At 41.9% G+C, this 21847-nt stretch overlaps 1 protein-coding gene across 1 annotated transcript in view; it reads right to left on the bottom strand.

Annotated features, from left to right (window-relative positions):
• Window positions 1–21847, bottom strand: part of LOC126359934 (5'-3' exoribonuclease 2 homolog) — a 407169-nt gene that overhangs the window by 214061 nt on the left and 171261 nt on the right. The window contains exon 18 of the mRNA XM_050007668.1: window positions 8236–8364. Coding sequence (XP_049863625.1) covers window positions 8236–8364 — 129 coding nt within the window. The remainder of the gene's footprint in view (window positions 1–8235; window positions 8365–21847) is intronic.

Raw genomic sequence — 21847 nt, 5'->3', positions numbered from 1 at the left:
TGGGATAGGAATTTCTAACTCACATATGTAAATATTTAAAAAAACTATAAATGTTCAGCATCAAGCCATATTTACAAATTAATTTGTGATGTACATGAAAAACAACTCAATCTGCATCATTATGATTTATTGTGCAAAATGATCATGAAACTCGAAACTAACTAACTAACTACCTAATTATGTAATGTGCAAAGTTAGTGCACCAAGTGAACAAATCACTAGCAGGACATCTAGGAAAGCCATTCAGCACATTGCCTTTCATTTAATATGTCTTGTGAAATGGGTGGTAGCCTAAATTAAAAACGAAATAATTAACATGTAATCTTCAAGTATTTCACAGCCACTTCTTGACATGTAGCCTGATGGTGTTCCACTACTGGTTCTTTGAGTAACTTCTGCGTAACTGATGATCTGACAAATTGCCAACATGGATGGCTGGCATTCTGAATTTGAACTTGCGGGCAGAGTTTATACGTACTTCTTATTTATTCATGTGAGGTCCTTTCCTTGGTGATTACCAGCTTACCTCCCCAACTGCTGCTTGTGGTCAATGTTCTCTGTAAGTCAGGAATATAATATCTGCTTAGCATAAGGATTTCCCTTTTCTTGCTGACATTTTTATCATGTTTCTTGGAACAAATAGTCCCATAATCTTCGGCCATGCAGTAGTGGCGGCAGAGCATCTGAGATGTACACATTATTTTTTATCTTCTCAATGAAAGAAGATATTTTTATCAAAGTTCTGTCTTGTTTATCCCCCAAGTTGGTCCTGTATTTAGTTTTGTGTAGGTTGCTTGATACAGTAAGCCACATATCTTCAGTCTTCAAAGAAGACAGTTGCACCCTCCTATCAGCAAGCTGAACCAATCTACTTTTGTCAGTATTAGGACTCCTGGTTAGATGAACTTCCTTTCCTTGCAGATTGCAGGGTGGAGTTTTCACTTGGTGCTGAATCCCAACAGTGCTGTGTATAGTCATTCTGCTTTTTCCACAGGAAAAGGTTAAGATGGTAGCTTTGAAGTTAGCAATAATTTCATCCATTGGTAAAATTCTGAGGATACCAATATTTCATTATGATCATGTATCATTACAACTGACCATAAGCACACCTGGTTCGCCAATAGACACAATTAGCAATTTTGGTTGAGACACCCACAGTACGACAAGTATTCACCCTTCGTAACAGCAAATCCCTTGGGGGATCCAGTATTAGTTAATGCCATTAAAAATGCAGAACAAACTCTAACAGGATAAGGGTAAATAAGGAAACTGGCTGCATCTAAATCTTAAAGAAACATTTGCCTTAAGGGATTTGAGGATTACTATCTGCATAGGCATGACAACATCGCTAAACAACGCCATCGGCACAATACCGTATGGGCCAATGGTGTCTTGATAATAAGACAGGGAACAAAACCCTGCAAAGGGAAATAAAAACTAGCCATGCAAGTCAATCTACAGGGAAGCACAAAGTCTGAAACTATGTAGAAACATTCCCTCCGGGAATAAACAAAACACATGACAGGTGCTAGCGACTGATGACCAAACAAACAGAAACGGAACGTGGTTTGAGTTGCAAGGCAAGGTCCACAGTGGTTGAAATCAGTGTCAGAATTGCCCCGTCTGGCTTACTTTAAGTGGCAGTGGGACTGTGCATACTGCACATTGTGTGCAGCCTCCATGGCAGTTGCCTACCATAATAACCACCCATCTCATTTACATCCATCACAATGTCCACTGGCAGGGATATCTAATCCTTCCCCCTGAAAATGTAACATAAGACCAAAAACAGTCAAGCTGTGGCTAAAACTGCTGGTGCAGAACCAGAGAGAGCACCAGAGACCCGGACAGCTAACCGACCAAAGGAGACAATGGCAACACTGATGACTCAGCCGGAGGGGCAGAAGGGTATGAAAACAGAAGTAATGGTCAGTCCACCTGCTGCAGCAGATGCAAGGTAACATCCAATGGCAAGTGGAAGAGGGGGGAGGAGGGGGAGGAGGAGGAGGAGGATCAAAGGCATGGAATCCACATCAGGAGGCTCGGAAGTGCGGAAGTGTACCTTGCTGGGGCCAGCAAGGGGGAAGCACACCACTTTAAGTGGGAGCCCACACCTGAAACATCATGACCAACCCTGTCACCTGACTAACTGGAAGACCGTAGCAATGATGATCACACAGGACATGGATGCAACCAACTTGCATGACAAGTCAGCTGCTTCCAACTGTCATACCCCCCAAACAACTGCCAACCTTTCAGACCCACTATGACACCCACTATCCACCCCAGCTGCCAGCTGAACGACTGCCCCCAAGCAGCAATCCCATGGGGACAATGCAGTGGACCATGGTGGTCCAGGGCATGCAACTCAGGGTGCAACTAATCCAGCAGACTGTGTCTGACGCCTATGTAAATGTTCTGACTGCACCCATAGACTTGTGTTGCCTGGAATATAGACAGAAAACTTAAAATGCATCTTCACAGGAAGAGTCAGACATGGACTTCTCCATCTGCATCTTAAAAGTACACGAAAAGCACTCCACCTCTGAGTTAGAAGTTGAGTCATAGTCAGATGATAGGTACTGCTGCAACTTAAGTTGCTGTCGTCAGATACGAGTGTCCTGTGGGACTGTTTTGGATATGAGGGTCCTGGGGGATTCCTCGTTGACAAAAGTAACACACAATGCAGCAACAGTTGTAGTCGATGATGTGGAGGACAGTTTGGCTTTTAAGGGAAATCTGACAAAGCATTGACAGCCAATAACCATGTAATACCCGAAAATGCACAAACAAAATTGACATGTACCATGTCACAACGGTATTCCAGGACTGCCCAAGATGATAACTGGCACGTTGGCATAGCCTGGTTTTGTGTCGCAAGCCCTCACTAGATTTCAATGTTACAATCAATCACCAGCCAGTGTACACGACACCACACCTATACCTTCATACAAGTCATACTCTAGAGCAATGCATTCAGTAGCTGGAGTATGCAGGATGCAACAATGGGAGGGGGAGGGGTTACACCACTTTACAGCAATGCTCCTCTGTGGCAAGCATGAGGACCCCATGGACAAAGCTGTGTCAATCACATGTGAGGAAAAAATGTTTTCCCGGCCAGATTCACAACTGAAAAGGTGTACTCTGGCCAACCAATCTGGACAGCCAAAATGATTTCCCAGAAAACATGTATGTGGTTGTGGTGGTAGAGACCTCTCACATTTTCAATCAAAAATCCAGCGCAGTTTGCTAAAATGAACAAGAGAGCCTTATGCTGATCAAACTCTGAATTTGGCCATGCTAGTAGCAACTATAGCCCATCAGCATTTGCATGCTGGGTGGTGGAGTGGTAATGAGTGTCATACAGGGTAATTACTGACAAAGAGAGCCCACCTCTGAAGTCGTGTGCAATCCTATCCGGTAACATGGAGCAAGGACCAAATAAGGTGATTAGGAGGAACCTTGCCCCACACAAGAAAAGTGAAACTATTTAATTCAATAAAAAATACTCAACACCACATTTTCCACCTGTGAATAACTACGCTGCACTACAAGAAAGTATCTTTGATGTATACGCAATGGGCTGTTCAGTGCCATCCAGCTTCAGATGGGACAGAATCACACCAATGTCACACTGGGACATAACACAGGCCAGAGTTAAAGTTCACCCAGTGTATAAGAAGCCAAACAGGGAGCAGAGCACAAACACTGTTTGAGGGACTGTAAAGCCTGTTGACCCTCTGCAGACTAGACAAACTTAATGCCATTTTGACAAAGCTGCTTAAGAGGATGACAGATGTGCATAGACTGGGGAATGAACTTAGCATAATATGAAATCTAGTCCAAATCCTTTGGACTTCAGATCCTTTGACACCAGCATGTTGGCGATGGCTTTGATGTGTTTGTCTTTAGGGATGAGCCCATCTTTGACATGCACATATCCCAAATAATGCACCCTTGGAATGAAAAAACTGCAATGAATGCCATCCTTTAGAGGGCTTTAGAAAACCATCTGTAGGTTTCATAAAAGCTCCTCCTGTGCAAAGCCCATAACCACATAATCTCAAGATAGTTTACACAACAGACGATGTTCTGAATCACCTGCTCCAATTATCGCTGATAAATTTCCAGCACGGGTGAGATTCCAAAACGCAACTGATTAAACTGGTAAAGTCCAAAGGGGGTGCTGAGTACCGAGATAGTGAGAGAAGCTGCACTGCATATAACAGCAACTGCAGGTAAGCACGATGCAAGATGATGTGTGAAAAGTAATAACCACCAGACAACTTCACCAGCAACTCCTCTGGTCACAGAACAGTATAAGAATCCATGACATTCCCTGCTGACCAACTGTTTAAACTCACTGTAAAGTTGCATGGCATCGCTGAGCTCCTGAATCCCCACCAAAAGGGAGACCCACTGACTCGACGAAATAAGAGGAATGATGTCCTGAGCCTGCCAATGCTGCAACTTGGCATTTGCCATGTTGCGCATGAAAAAGGGACAGGGCAGAAGCAACAATGTAGGCAACACTGACGGCTTAAGAGAAATGTGTGCCTCAATATTTTCTGCTTGGCCCAAGGCATATTCAAACAGTTGATTGTATGACCATAATAAGGACTCCAACATCTCAAACAGGGACTGATTAAGACACTAAACGGACTCTGCAAACTATCTGGAATCACACATTACATGTATCCCCCATGGCAGTTGTCCGCAATATTCCGCTGCAATAATCACACTAGCTTAACTGCCTCCATCACAATGTCTAGATGTAGGGATACTAAAAAGAACACTGCAGAAAATGTACATCTAGATTTCCAGAAGGGAGCTTGTAACCCAGTCGTCCTGAATATAAGCCAAGTGCTTGAACTATTGCTTCTGCTTGCTTGGTTTGTACGAAACAGCTATGTTAATTTTAATGTGTGGTGTCATGTAGAGAAATTATGCACATGGATACTGAAGAATTCAAGAAAGGACATGAAAAAGGAACAGTCACTGGATAAGGAATCTTAGAGAAGAGTAAGTGGCTTTGCCTCCATTTTAATGTGCCAGAACTTACATCTAGGCGTGATAATTCCTCAGTGAATGCAAATGTTTTTAGCATGTTGTCCACAACAATGCCATTACAATTATAATAAACATTTCATCAACACACGACTATTAGTTCAGTCGATCAAGCCACAGTTTTACTGTGAACAAAGCTGGAATTCCTTCTCACATAACTGAGAAATTTTTCATAACATCTGCTTCAAATGAGTTCTCTCTTTCTGATTAATATTTCTTTTCTTCCTTTTTTTCCAAATCCTTGGATGAAGAAACTGTTCAAAAGTTACAAATTTTTTACTGCCTTTTAAGTCATAGTCATTAAACACTCCACAGTTCTAATTACTTTGTTAGTGGAATTAACAATGCTGGGGGAGGAATCAAGTGATCTATTCAGTTCTTGTTCATCACAGATGTAACATACCGGCCTGGATTAGTATAGTTACAGGCCATCCTCATTTTGCAGATCTGCACATAATCAAAACAGATACAGAAAGATTTTGAAGACATTGGAATGTAAAACAATGCATTTGGATACCTGCATATGAAACTCACCTTTTGAATTATGTTTTTTGTGCTGACTGTTGTATTTTTCGTCACGACAGTTGTAAAGTGTCACAAAAGAAAAGTGAGTAAAAATTTACTTGCAAAATAAAATAAAGAGATAAGGAGATACTCTCATTATGCTTCTGAACACTGATCTGATGAGCAACAAAGATCTCATGATGACTTAACTAAAGCTGGGTCTCCACGGTGTAGAGGTTGGGGGATGGGGAACTTTATGAATAGAACTTTTATGAGTAGTAGCCATGAAGTTTTAATTATCACCTCAAAAAACAAAGTTTTTAATTAATTTTTTGTTTGCCTTCAGGTACATGTCTGCTGATCTGACACGTTTTGAAATCCCCACACCATGGTACTGTATCGCTCCACCAGAAGAACCAAAAGAAAATGGCACAGCCCACCAATACACTAAAGTGTTGTACTAGAACAGTAACAATGCTGCAACTATCCATGCTCGACTGGAGGAGGTTACTGCAACAATTCAAACTCATATGACATAACGGTTAGGTGACAGAGACCCTTCCAGTACAGCCAAACAAGTGTAAATGATAAGAACAAAAAGGTACACACACACACACACACACACACACACACACACACACACACACACACACACACACACACACACACACACACAGAGAGAGAGAGAGAGAGAGAGAGAGAGAGAGAGAGAGAGAGAGAGAAAGGAGTCACAGGAGAAGTGAAGGCCCTGTTGCTCAGAGACCAGCATATAGAATCAAGACAAAAGTGGAGAACACAAAAATCAGTCACAGACCAGTTTTGATAACATCTTACAAGTCATTCTTACTATGAGAAAGGTTGATGCTCACCGAGTTCTGCAACTGTTCACATCTATTCAAAAAACCTACCAAACTGAGGCAGTAACAAAAATGTTGCGCCTGTATCAACCTAAATTCAGATAACTCCTTTATTTGCCTGTCACTGTGGATGAGTGCTGTGCGTATCACTATTACTATTTGTCTGAGGAACAAAGTAAGCAATGGAAATATGAATCAACTACCGTCAAAAAAGTGAAGATCCCATCACCATCGAGTACAAGGTGTTGCTGAATGTTTTTGGGACTAACATGGTGTGGTGCTAACTTGTTCTATGCAAACTGACATACATGCATACTATAGAAATATCCTGACAAGCTTACAGCAGGATGTTAAGATGAAGCACTGTAGGAAGCTGTCCCAGGGGGTATTTTTTGCTCCATGACAATGCCCCAGATCATTCTGCATGGGACAGTTACACGTGTTGCTTCTCTCAGCTATCAAATTTTGCTTCAAACATAGAAATAAATGGATACTATGCTTCTGTAAAAAGCAGAAGAAAAATCTGTAACGATATTTTCAATCATTATAACAAGTATGTACTTGGGAACATTTGGATTCAGGGTGCCTTGGAATGAATAAAAGCCTATTCTCCAAATATGAATCTTTGCAAAGACAAGGATATCTTAAGTGATTAATTGAAGAGGATTAATCTAGTGATAGTTCACTTAATATACAAATTTTGTAGGACATTTGCTCTCCACATAAAAGCTGTGTATATGTGAGATCTTACAGTTTGTCAATGGCCTGATTTCTTTCAAACAGTACATGTGAAAAACATGAAGCTGCTGCAGAATGAAACTCTTTACCTTGTGTGACTTAATATCATGGTACATAAATAATGAGCTATGAGAAACAAAGAACATTAAATGGAGTGCATTTATAAAATAAGATACAGTGGAAAGGACAATAAAAGTTCTATTGTTTCAAGAAGTTTATGACATAGTCATGAAAGTTTATAGGCAGGCAGTAGAGCCACAGAGAGAATACATTTACTCCTGCATGCAGTGATTCTATCGTTAAAAAGGAATATTCAGGTCTACAACTCACTGATGATGAGATCACTAGAGACAAATCACAAGATCAGAAAGTGGGTGGTACAGGACGAAACTGTCTGTCTCTTTTTCAAAGTAACCGTCTCAGCTTCCTCCTTACGCAATTTAGGGAAATCATCGAAAACCTAAACCCACATGGCTGACTAGATTTGAATGCAACTCCATTGCCTTAATCACTGCACCTCCTTGCTTAGTTTCTGCTCCTAATATGTATTATCCCAAAATTATATAAATGAAAGTGATTCAGGAATCTCTGGACGATCATTAAAAGAAAGGAAATTTTGAAAGAGATTTAAAAGCAAACTGGATTGTCAATTCTATACAGTTAATGACAGTTGTTTTTCATTCCAAAAACTGAAATATCAATTAAATTGGTAGAAAAGTATTAATTGTGGAACACTACATAACATAATTAAAACAAAGACTACAGCTTAAGGAAATTATTTGATACTTGAGACTCATGACCTTTGAAAACATTTTGTTATTAGTTCCCTGCATGCTGTCTGATTACTAATACAGGACCCTTCAGTAAATGGGCTTTTAGCCCTCTTTTTTTTACCACAGTTTCAAAAGCACAAAGCAGTAATGTTTTTAATTTTGTGTATGTCAGCTCAACTCCAATTGTTCCTGTTCCAGCAGCTATACATACACATTTTTCAATTGCCACAAAGATGTGTGTGTGTGTGTGTGTGTGTGTGTGTGTGTGTGTGTGTGTGTAAAAACTAAATATTTACCCAAGCATTCGGTGCCCTGCTGCCCCTAATGAGGCTCTCTGTGTGGCAGGAGACATTCCAATCTGTGGCCGCCAGTTTCGAGAGTCGTGAGCATTCAAGTCCTGTGGTTTCAGCACTCTTGGTGGTTCCCTGTTGGAATGAAATAATAGTCAATTAACACACATGTTCAATACATGCAGAAAACTCAATAAAAGTAACTTATCAATATTTTTGCTATAAAACAAATGAGGGATTAGCATTTAATGACAGTGTCACAGGACTACAATTGCTGCCTGGTCACTTTTAGTCCACCTCCACCAAATGCAGCATGATATCAAGTGCATAGGTGTAACATGAATTCAGTTTCTACCCAATAATTAAAAAACTTTCAGTGACTGCTCAAGCACAACCAATAATTGTCTCTTCATTTACCGCACTATAAATAATGTCACAAATACATCATTAACCAAACAATATTAATCTCCATTATACAACATATGGTGGCTTGTAATGGGCGGTTATAAATAAACTGACAGTGTTCCGAGTGCTGCAATGCAGCGCTATACATCATAGAATGCTCAAACACTTTATGTATGTTAATTATTCAGTGGTTCCACCTCCAGGTGAAAACATGGTGCTGTAAGCAGTCAGAATGTGGTGTGGGTGCAGGAAGAGGGCAAGAACCATCAAACACACAACGCTGGTTCCGGAACGTTTATTAGGAGACAATCACAAGTTACAACATGTGTTTAACATTGTTTCTTGACTCAGCAACATGTTGCATTCGTAACATAGCATGGTCAATGATTGCTTGCAGCATATCCCATCTAATCAGAGTGATGAGCCATCATATACTATCCTTGAGATTAGGAAGAGTCCAGAAAGACTTCAGAGTCATTTCTGATAGAAAAATCTTTTTGATATTCTCAAACCAGAAGCCAAATGGATTTAGTTCAGATTATGTGTAAGGCCACACATCTTTAAATTGCCTGGACATGATGTGGTTGTTACCATAGGTTTCTCGAAGCAAATCATTCACGTGGCAAACAACATGTGATGCTGTCACAACTTGCATCATAATAGTGGTGTGGACACAGCTGCGTTCTTGCAAAGCTGGAATCACGCGTTGCACAGGGAGGTCCTTATAACATGCAAAAGACACTGTACACCTAATAATCCTGTGATGTGTCAACTCCTTGAAGAAAAACAGACCAAAAATATAGGAGCTTTTGAACCCACACCAAATAGTCACACAAGCTGAGTGCAGTGGATGTTTCAGCTCAACGTGTGGCACAGTAGAACTTCATATGTGACAGTTCTGTGCATTCACAGCAAGGTGCAGAGTAAAATGTGCCTTTTCCATCCAAAATTATTTTCTGGCCATGTATCACCCATTTCCATGCATGCCAAAAAATGAAGGGCAAAGTCACAGCACTGTAGCCTATCTTGGAGCTTTGTTTGGTGTACATTCTGAATCTTGTACGGGTACCTGTATAAAATACAGTGCAAAATCTTCTGAAATTTTGAGCAGGCAAGAGAGAATTCCCATGACACAATCTGAACAGTGGTTGCAGAATTTGAGGCATATGCTGCACAGTTGGCTGTATCAACAGCAACTTAATCAACAACTGCCCAAGAAATGAGCCAAAAACTTGTTCCTGCTGCACCACCTAATTCACCTGTTTCTTCAAATTTTGTGATCATATTCTTTAAGCCATTTATTGAAATGGAGTCTCTTTGTACTGTTTCTGTCAGCAGTATTCCCACAATACAGCACTGCTATTTCTGTCATTCTCATAAAACAACTTTTCCAGCAGTGCACAGTCTTTCTTTTCAATAACTATTATGTTTTGCTGTGGAAAACAAGAACTTCCATAACCCTTTACACCAACAGTCACTTCAAGAAGGAAATCAACATATTTCACCCAGGGACAAAAAGCATACTGACATCAAAACAAGAAATATTTCACATTCTGACTGCTGACAGTGTCATTATTCATGTCTTGGCAGAAAGTGGAACTTCTTTTTTTCCCAGCATACTCCAAGACTGCACTGATTAATGTACATACCTACAATTTTTCAGTACCCTGTGATGTATGAAACCCGCACTGCAACACTCAAATCATCATCAGTTTAATTGTAACCATGTGATATAATCAGCAATATGACAGACAGTATCCTACTGAGCTCATCCATAAGCACACCCCCTGTGCTCTCTCTTCCTCTGAAACCAACAAACCTGATAACCAACCACTGATCACTACTCCTCTGATCACCCCTTGCATCATTCCCTCGTGGTCGACACTGGTGCAAGATCTGTCCCACAAACCCACCATTTCTATCTTGCATGGTGTAGACAGACAGCTTAACTTGACTTGCTCCAATGGGTACACCAAACCACAGGGAAATGAACATACGCTCCTATACGTCTCCAATAGTCTTAATTCACAAAGTGAATGAAACACTAGCAAGTCCGGGCCATAGTGAAGTTAGTGTAGAAGTATAACAGTTCCATAATCTGTGACCATTTTCTAATGCAGAATTTAATATTTAGCTGTCCTGTTTGCTGTCTTCAGTTTTGTCTTAAAAGCAGATGGAGGGTTTGGATCCTTTCAATGACAAAAACATGTTAGAATTTTCTGATATGTTTTTTGCCAGGATCCTGACTGTAAATTATTGTAGGCTTCACATACACTAAAGAGCCAAAGAAACTGGTACACATACCTAATATCGTGTATGGGCACCGCGAGCATGCAGAAGTGTCGCAACAGGATGTGGCATGGACTCTACTATTGTCTGAAGTAGTGCTGGAGGGAACTGATGCCATGAATCCTGCAGATCTGTCCAGAAACGCTCAATAATGTACACATCTGTAGACTCTGCTGGCCATCGGAAGTGTTTAAACTCAGAAGAGTGTTCCTGGAGCCACTCTGTAGAAATTCTGGGTGAGTAGGCTGTTGCACTGTCCTGCTGGAATTTGCCAGGTCCGTTGGAATGCACAGTGGAGAGTGAATGGATGCAGGTGGATCATACAGGATGCTTACATACGTGTCACCAGTCAGAGTCATATCTAGATGTATCAGGGGGCCTGTATCACTCCAACTACACCCACCCCACACCATTACAGAGCCTCCACCAGCTTGAACAGTCCTCCTGCTGACATGCAGGGTCCATGGGATCATGAGGTTGTCTCCATACCCATATATGTCCATCCGCTCGATACAATTCGACCAGGCAACATGTTGCAGTCATCACAAGTCCAATGTTGGTGCTGACAGACCCAGGTGAGGTGCGAGGCTTTGTGTTGTCGAGTCATCAAGAGTACACAAGTGGGCCTTCAGTTCCGAAAGCCCTTATAGATATTTCTTTGAATGGTTCGCACACAGACACTTGTTGATGGTCCAGCACTGAAATCTGCAGCAATTTGTGGAAGAGTTGCACTCCTGTAACGTTGAATGATTCGCTTCAGTCGTCGTTTGTCCTGGGTTCTTTCAGGATCTTTTTCCGGCCGCAGCAGTGTTGGAGATTTGATGTAGTGCCAATTATTTTAGGGCATGATTTACAATGTGTTTGAGCCTTAATCACAAATACTTTTATATCTGCCAGTTTTTAACAAAATGTTCTCCATTTATCTTTTAACCCTTCGACTGCTGTTGATAAATTAAAGCATCATGCTCTGCTACTCCCCACATGCTACTGATGAGTTTAAGTATGGCTCTTGGGCTATCCTTAAGCACTATTGAAAAGTTCACTCTGGTATTCAGAACTGACTGTTGTTGATGAGCTATACAACCAAATTTCTGCATCATATCTCAGCAACTTTTCACATTTCTGGTTGCTAAGTTGTGTTCAGATACTTAGTCTGTTGTGATCTTGTTTTGCCACATTCGACTTTCAAATGTCAAGGCATTGTAGCTGCACAGTGGAAAAGTGCTTTGTGGTTCCACTGTGGACAAGATCATGAAAATGCAAAGAACAACAATGAGTATGAAGTATTTTATGTTTTTGTAGCAGATGACTCGTCCACAGATTCTGAAAGCAAACCACCAACATCAGCAGATGTAACGCAACAGTGGTATGTCAACAAGAGATTTTATTGATAGTTCTTCTGAATCCAAACACTCTGAATGGGATACAAATTTACATGATAGGTTACCAATATTCGATGAGAAAGTATGAAATAAAATGCTGTATTTACATCTCTGAGGATCTGAAACAGTTGTAAAGTCACATAGAAGCTTGAAACACAGAAATTAATTTTTATATCTGCAATAATGTTCATCTCGGCAAAGACAAATCATAGACAACTTAAGGAGACATTTTGCTAAAAACGCTCTGGAGATATTCAGCACAGAGTGAGGCATGCTGCTCAGGTAATCCTAGCCAAGGACATCCATATGCAGCCTACTTAAGGGAGAGGGGGAGAGGGGGAGACGGGGGAGACGGGGGAGACGGGGGAGAGGGGGAGAGGGGGGAGACGGGGGAGACGGGGGAGACGGGGGAGAGGGGGAGAGGGGGAGAGGGGGAGAGGGGGAGAGGGGGAGAGGGGGAGAGGGGGAGAGGGGGAGAGGGGGATTTTCAAGTAAAGAGGCAGGTAAATAGAAAAAGGCGTTTTGACATTAGGAGCCTACCCTTCAGCTAACGTATTTCGTTACTCAGCAAAACTGCATAGTGATACCCAGGAAACATTTCAATTGTGGTGACTATGTCACAAAATGGTGAATCTGCAAAAATTTGGCACCCAAAAATGAATAAAATTGATCAATACTTGAAATAAATTAGTAATTTTCATCATGGTAAGTTCCAGTGAGTTGTCCTTGACAATGTCAACTGCAAAGATTACTGATACAGCAGTCATCAATAACATTGCATTTGAAAAAAGTTTACACTGAGTTGAGCTGTTGAGAAGAGAACTTTAAATTCTTTAGCGATATATGAAAAGGGAAGAAATTTAGCTGTCAAAAATTCACTACTAAATTACTCGACAACAATTACAATGCAGAATAAAATATGAATCGACAATGAGGAAGGTTGACAATTCTAGTAACAGGTGGCTGTTTTAGTCATCCGTTCCACATCAAACAGCAGCATCGGCCACTACCTCGTAACTTCTGTCACAGCCCTCCCACCACAACCACCCTGCTAAGCACCGGCAACTCAGCGTGGCTAGCACAGCTACAAGTCCTGAGTGGGCTTTATTTGAACCAAAATAAGGTGTTTTGGGCAGTGCTGTGTTTTGTGAGAAATTAGGAATGAGTGGCTGGCCAAAAAGAAGTCTGCATTGTTGAGTTTAGAATACTGCGCCAGCAGACAATTCGACAACTCATCATAACCCCCCCCCCCCCCCCCCCCCCCCCCCCAACCCTGAAGATGAAAGAACATTAGTATGTCGGAGTGTTTCCAGGCATGGAGCATAAATTTCATGCAAAAAATGGTGGAAGATGTAACTACGGAGCTCAGTACTAAATTAGATGTTGCAAAGACTGATTTAACAAGGAGAGGTCCCCGACAGTGTCATCAACTTTTTAAAACCAAATATAGGGTGATGCAAGTTAAGACCCCAGGTATTACAACCTGCAGCCATTCACTCTGGTGGGCCCTCATTCTGCATGATTGTTAATACCGTTAGAAAAGTTGTTCGAGCTAGACTGCTTGCCTGGTGTAATGGATAGGATAACGTCTCACATGCAGGAGGTGGAGAGATCAAACCTTGTCAAGTGAAGTAAATTTATTTATTTTTAAATTTTTATCAAAATGGCTTTCATTATTATTTTTATCCAGTTAATTGGCTTAAATGTAATTTTTTTTATTTCTATTCCTTTGTCACATCATTTTAACCACCGTATGAACCTTTTCATTTGTTACATTTTTTCTTTATATCATCCTTTTTTCAATCATATTTTTTGTGAATATGAAGTTAAGTATATTTATCTGTTATTATCTTCAATTAATAGAAAAATCTGAACTATCAGTCAAAAACCAAGATGAAATAATCTATTTACACCGAATGTGCAATGGTGTGAAAAATGTATTTTTCATTAGCCGATGTGCATAAAACACCTGAACCGAGATTTCAAGAGGAAAAAGAATAATAGAAATAAAAAATGAGAGCAAATGAAGAAGTTGATATTATGATAAAAATTATATGACAAAGGAATGGAAATAAAAAAACTATATTTAAATCAAGTAACTGAAAGAATATGATGACTGAAGTCATTTCGATAAAGATTTTAAAAAGTTGCAAGGGATAAAGATTTAAAAACGAAATGAAAATTTCACTGCTCTTGATGGGATTCAAACCCACAACCTCTTGCATCTAAGGTTATCATCATGTCGATTATACCACACAAATACACTATGTTATGCAACTTTTTTTAATGCTATAAAGTGTCACACAAAATTCCAAATTGTTTTTTCATTAATTACACGCACACAGGCGCCCATAGATGTTTTTTAAAAGTTAATCCCATTGCTGGGGCCTCTCCTTGTAAGTACAGATATCATTTTATTTATTTATTTATTCTGTGTATGGTTTACATGAGAGGTATAAAACCATGTGATAAAATTTTGCAATGTAACCCCAAAGGTAAAGCAGAATGAAACAATAGTGTATATATAAATTTATTTTAGAGTTGAGATTATTAATCTGTGCAGAGTTTGAAGCTTCAAAGAAATCACATTTTTCTCCTGGATATATTGTAAGCTGGCATTCAGTAACAATGTGATGAACAGTCTGATGAGATTCTCCTCAGTCGCAGCTCAGTGATTTGTTTATTCACCATTTCCAAAATGAGTCAGGGCAGATGCCATGTGATTTTTTTTCTGTTGTGCATTTTCCATGCATGGCGAGGCAGTTCCTTTTCTATTTATGGTGAAACGTGGTCAATAGTGGTCACGCTTGACCCTGTTTCGGAGCTTCCCAATATTCTCTCCACATGTCATTAATTTTGAAACTGTCCATCGAAAGTAGTTCTGCAAGTGGTAGTGCGGAAGATCTAGATTTTAGCTTCTGCAGAGCAGCACTAGCCAAGCCACTGTGCAGTGGAACATGCAGATTAGCTAAAATTTTTTGTTTTACTTAACTAATCTTTTCTGTCTGTGAACATGAGGGGAAGGATTGGGACGATATGGCTAAAAACAGGTACCCAAAGGTGGGGAGTGCTTTGTATACAGCCACTAATTAGTCTCATTCAGATTGGTGTCAATCTTCGTCACATGGTGGCTGTTTCACCAGACTGAAGTCCAGTATTTGGCAACCAAGTTCATAAGTCTAAGTGCTGATGTTCCAAGGATGGGTGCATTCGCCGCCCATGTGGTACCGGGAAATTTATGGATTAAATTGTCACTCATGTCGAGTTTTGCTGTGGGGTTTTCTAGATGCTTTTTAAAAGATAGTGTTTGGTCCACTGTTATCTCTAAATAGTTTGGGAAAGGATTACAGCGAAATGAGTTATTGTTGAAGTATGCTTGGGGCTTTAGACGTGCTTGTTTATTATTGAGGCTAAAGCACAACACTTCAGTTGTGATGCAGTTTGGCTTAGTCTCCAGTCAGAAAAGTATGTCCTCAGCTCTGTGAGCTCTTCCATTAAGATGTAGATGTCTTCCTCTCTAAGCTTACAGTGAGAGGCAAGGGCAAGGTCATCAATATACGTAAATGTCATATTTGGTATATTCAAAATGTATAGGTTGAACAGGACTGGAGCAAATACTGAGCCTTGAGGCAGCTCATTATTTAAATGTCTCACCTTACTCTTACTGTTACCTCTTATTGATTGGAAAGATCTTTCACAGAGCATATTATTTAACAAATAAACGAAATCATGTTGAGAAGTTTATAAATACATATCAGTACTAAGCTAGATGTTGCAAAGGCTAGTTTAAACACAGAGCTCAGTGCTAAGCTTGACACTCTGATTACAGATCTAAATGCAGAAAATACCACAATTGCTAGTCTCGAACAGTATATCCAGGAATTTCCTAAGGAAAAAGATAAATACAAAAACAACTAACTTTAAAACAATGTAAACCACTTTACAAGAAGAGTTGCACATCCAAGATAAACTAATGATGTGATTTTGTAAATAATTACATTTTGGAAGAGCTTATGGGGGTCCATCAGAATGTAAAACAAATAAAAAATTAACTGTAAAAAGGTGACTTAAGTAAACAGACAGATCTTTGACCTGCGGTTATGGTTACACATGTTAGAGCAGGTTAAAGACACGGACATAACAGCATTGCCGGGCTCGACTTTCGCAACTTTGGAGGAATGGATACATTAATTAATTACTCAAAAGATACAAGAAATGATGCATTCATCACAGTCAGTACACCATTGTTCACAGTTGGTTTAAAAAACAGAAGGGGAAGTACATAAGCTTCAGGAGGAACTTAATAAAACCAACGAGGAAAACTGAACAGAAATTTAACTAAAGTAATTGGCTTTCACCTGAACTACTCGATGAATTAAATTCAGGTGGAGGAAGGAATTCATCTGAACAATTTCCTACATTTAAGCTGGAAGGCGACGTTCACCCCACATATTTCTTATGAGTATCTTCGAGATCGTTACACAAATGCTGGGATGATAATAAAAGAATTGATTTTGTTTTAAGCTATTTAGACAGGAGTGCCACTGAATGGAACAGCTCATTTGAAGGAATTCTCTTCCTGGAGTGAATTTGAAGAGAAATTTAAAAGAAGTATTGGTCTTCCAGTATCCAAGAGAAACAGACATTGGAATTACTACACTTGAAGTATTACAACAATAACAAAATTTATTTAACTGATATCCACAGCTAAAAAACTTCATGTTGAATTAAAACAAGGCTGCAGCTGTATAGTTATCTTATTTCAAAAGCACGATTGGTTTCGTAACATTAGTTACGTCAGCAACAGGGTAAATAAGAACAATAAATAGAGTGACTGGGATCACAGAAGAGTGCGACGGAATTTACTTTATTTTAAGCTTCAGGTAGCAGGGAGGGTAGAATATTAGGCAGGGCAGTGTACCCAAATATAAATTAAGGAACTGACTGGGTGTACGAGTGAATCAGAAGGAAAGGATGACCCACACTAAAAGGAGAGTATAAAGAAGATATATTGGGACAGGAGTTTAGATAAGTACACTATGTGATCAAAAGTATCCGGACACCTGGCTGAAAATGACTTAAAAGCTCGTGGCACCCTCCATTGGTAATGCTAGAATTCAATATGGTGTTGGCTCACCCTTAGCCTTGATGACAGCTTCCACTCTCGCAGGCATACGCTCAATCAGGTGCTGAAAGGTTTATTGAGGAATGGCAGCCCATTCTTCACGGAGTGCTGTACTGAGAAGAGGTATTGATATCGGTCGGTGAGGCTTGGCACAAAGTTGGCGTTCCAAAACATCCCAAAGGTGTTGTATAGCATTCAGGTCAGGACTCTGTGCAGGCCAGTCTATTACAGGGATGTTACTGTCGTGTTACAACTCCGCCACAGGCCATGCATTATGAACAGATGCTCGATTGTGTTGAAAGGTGCAATCATCATCCCCAAATTGCACTTCAACAGCTGGAAGCAAGGAGGCACTTAAAATATCAATGTAGGCCTGTGCTGTGATAGTGCCATGATTCGTCACTCCGCACAACGTTTTTCCACTGTTCAGTCGCCCAATGTTTATGCTCCTTTCACCAACCAAGGCGTTGTTTGGAGTTTACCGGCGTGATGTGTGACTTGTGAGCAGCCACTCAACCATAAAATCCAAGTTTTCTCACTTCACGCCTTTCATAGTGCTTGCAGTGGATCCTGATACAGTTTGGAATTCCTGTGTGATGGTTTGGATAATTGTCAGCCTATTACCATTACGACCCTCTTGAACCGTCGGCAGTCTCTGTCAGTCAACAGACGACAGAGCCTGTACGCTTTCGTACTGTACATGTCCCTTCATGTTTCCCCTTCACTACCACATCGGAAACTGTGGACCTAGGGACGTTTAGGAGTGTGGAAATCTCACGTACAGATGTATGGCACAAGTGACACCCAATCACATGACCAAGTTTGAAGTCTGTGAGTTCTGTGGAGCACACCATTCTGCTCTCTCACAATGTTTAATGACTACTGAGGTCGCTGATAAGGATTACCTGGCAGTAGGTGGCAGCATAATGCACCTAATATGAAAAACATATGTGATTCTTCAGTTTCTCCCGGCGTATTTGATAATCAAAATATCCACGGGTGTACTGCCGGTCTATAGTGTCCAACGGGCACAATATTTCGGTGATCAAACATGTCGCCATCATCAGGTGAACTGACGGACTGAGCTCCTGTGAACGCGCCGGCACGGAGATCCGTACGCTATGGCTGCTCAGGGGGAACTGGGTTCGGTCGCGGCGGCGGCCGATTTAAATACCCTCCGCCTGCGGCGCGCTCCCTCCGCCGTCCGCGCCCCGCGCCACGGTAGCGCGGTGGAACAGATTGCGACGGCGTCTGAGATGACGTTGGTGTGATAGATCTGTCCGCCGTGGTCGTCACAACTATGCGTTTGCTCGATTTACTCTTGATTAACCCAATCGCTGGTTCCCAAGCCTTGCTAAGATTATAGCCACAGTCACGGTTTATGAGGTCGTCATTGGTGCAAATTTCGATGGCCTCTCTAACAATGCTGTCTCAGTATCTCGACATATGTACTGGAATCCTCGTGCGGTCATACTCCATAGCGTGATTTTCCGACAAACAATGTTCAGCGACCGCCGACTTGCTCGGATACATCAGTCGAGTGTGCCTCTGGTGTTCACGGCATCGATCCTCGACGGTACGCATCGTCTGACCAATATACGACTTGCCACATTGACACGGAATCTGGTACACGCCGGCCTTCCTCAAACCGAGGTCATCTTTGGCACTCCCCACCAGTGCACGAGTTTTATTCGGAGGACAAAACACAGTTCCGACCCGGTGTTTCTTCAGAAAGCGGGCGATTCTCCCCGAGAGTGCGCCTGTGTATGGAATAAATGCAGTGCCTACCTCCTCCCTCGTGACTTCATCCATCTCAACAGGTTGTGATGCAGTGGTTGGGCGAAGAGCACCTTGGATCTGCCACTCTGAGTACCCATTTTTTCGAAATACAGTTCTCGGATGTTCCAATTCCTGTGGTAGACTCTCTGTGTCAGAGATCGTGCGCGCCCTATGTACTAGAGTTTTAAGTACCCCATTCCTCTGTGAAGGATGGTGGCAGCTGTCTGCGTGCAAATACAGATCAGTGTGTGTTGTCTTTCGATACACCCCATGACCTAGGGTGCCGTCAGCCCTTCTCCTGTCCAGGACGTCAAGGAAAGGTAATTTACCCTCCGTTTCAGTCTCCATAGTGAATTTGATGTTGGGGTGTATGGAGTTTAGATGTGTAAGGAAGTCAAGGAGTTTATCCATACCATGTGGCCAGATGACGAACGTGTCGTCCACGTAACGGAAAAAGCAAGTAGGTTTCCATTCGGATGACGACAGGGCTTCCTCCTCGAAGTTCTCCATGTACAAATTCGCTACCACCGGTGAGAGTGGGCTACCCATGGCGACTCCTTCCGTTTGTTCGTAGTATTCTCCATTAAAAAGAAAATACGTGGAAGTCAAGACATGCCTAAAAAGTTCAGTGGTATTCTCGTCAAACCTCTGACCAATCAACTCTAGCGACTCTCGCAGGGGTACCCTCGTAAACAAGGAAACGACGTCAAAACTCACCATGATATCTGACTCATCCAACCTGAAGCTATCAAGGCGTTTAACAAAATCCACAGAATTACGGATGTGATGAGGGCATTTACCCACATAAGGACTTAATATTCCTGTCAGGTATTTGGCCAACAAATATGTAGGTGCCCTGATGTTGCTGACAATGAGGCGTAATGGTACCCCCTCTTTGTGAACCTTCGGGAGTCCATATAGTCTATGCGGTGAGAACTTAGCTGTTTGTCGTCTCGTAGCCTTCTTATGGGCGGAATCAGCTGACACCCAGGTGACACCATCAATCCAATCCCAGGAAAAGTTCTCACGTCTCCTTGACAAACCATCTCTGCAGGTTCCGTGCAAGACTGTCATCAATTTGAGTGGCATGGTGTTGAGTGATGATGCGGTCTCAGTTTTGCAGAAAGGTCTCAACTTCGCTCCCACCCCCAAGTTCACTCCAGTCTCCTGGTCAGGAGAAGGGCTGACGGCACCCTAGGTCATGGGGTGTATCGAAAGACAACACACACTGATCTGTATTTGCACGCAGACAGCTGCCACCATCCTTCACAGAGGAATGGGGTACTTAAAACTCTAGTACATAGGACGCGCACTATCTCTGACACAGAGAGTCTACCCCAGGAATTTAAACATCTGAGAACTGTATTTCGAAAAAATGGGTACTCAGAGTGGCAGATCCAAGGTGCTCTTCGCCCAACCACTGCATCACAACCTGTTGAGATGGATGAAGTCACGAGGGAGGAGGTAGGCACTGCATTTATTCCATACACAGGCGCACTCTCGGGGAGAATCGCCCGCTTTCTGAAGAAACACCGGGTCGGAACTGTGTTTTGTCCTCCGAATAAAACTCTTGCACTGGTGGGGAGTGCCAAAGATGACCTCGGTTTGAGGAAGGCCGGCGTGTACCAGATTCCGTGTCAATGTGGCAAGTCATATATTGGTCAGACGATGCGTACCGTCGAGGATCGATGCCGTGAACACCAGAGGCACACTCGACTGATGTATCCGAGCAAGTCGGCGGTCGCTGAACATTGTTTGTCGGAAAATCACGCTATGGAGTATGACCGCACGAGGATTCTGGTACAGACGTCGAGATACTGGGACAGCGTTGTTAGAGAGGCCATCGAAATTCGCACCAATGACGACCTCATAAACCGTGACTGTGGCTATAATCTTAGCAAGGCTTGGGAACCAGCGATTGGGTTAATCAAGAGTAAATCGAGCAAACGCATAGTTGTGACGACCACGGCGGACAGAGCCATCACACCGACGTCATCTCAGACGCCGTCGCAATCTGTTCCACCGCGCTACCGTGGCGCGGGGCGCGGACGGCGGAGGGAGCGCGCCGCGGGCGGAGGGTATTTAAATCGGCCGCCACCGCGACTGAACCCAGTTCCCCCTGAGCAGCCATAGCGTACGGATCTCCATGCCGGCACGTTCACAGGAGCTCAGTCCGCCAGTTCACCGGATGATGGCGACATGTTTGATAGCCGAAATATTGTGCCCGTTGGGACACTATAGACCGGCAGTACACCCGTGGATATTTTGATTGAAAAACATATGTTTTTGGGCATGTCCAGATACTTTTGATCACACAGTGGATATAGGAGTTGGTCTTCTGTGGAAGGTAGTGTATGGTCAGTGCCTACAGAGTTAAGATGCCAATAGTCTCTTTGACTGACTGCTAAGTTGCAAGGGATAATTCATTTTACTAATTTTAGTAGTTCACTTGTAAGAGCAGATACTACACGAAAGATATGAAGGGATGTGTCTGAGCTTTGTGCATACTAGCAATAATACCAAGATGAGGAATTTAGTAAGTAGGACAATGTGTGTTTGCTGCTGGTTAGAAGTATGCAACTCCTTGTGTCCAATGTCAGAAAGGGAATGAAGCCAAATGATGGCATAAGGATGTGTC

The sequence above is a fragment of the Schistocerca gregaria genome, chromosome 1 (assembly GCF_023897955.1).
Source record: "Schistocerca gregaria isolate iqSchGreg1 chromosome 1, iqSchGreg1.2, whole genome shotgun sequence".
NCBI classification, from domain to species: Eukaryota; Metazoa; Arthropoda; class Insecta; order Orthoptera; family Acrididae; genus Schistocerca; species Schistocerca gregaria.
Note: the sequence above shows the minus strand (reverse complement) of the source record. Positions and strands in the feature narration are given on the sequence as shown.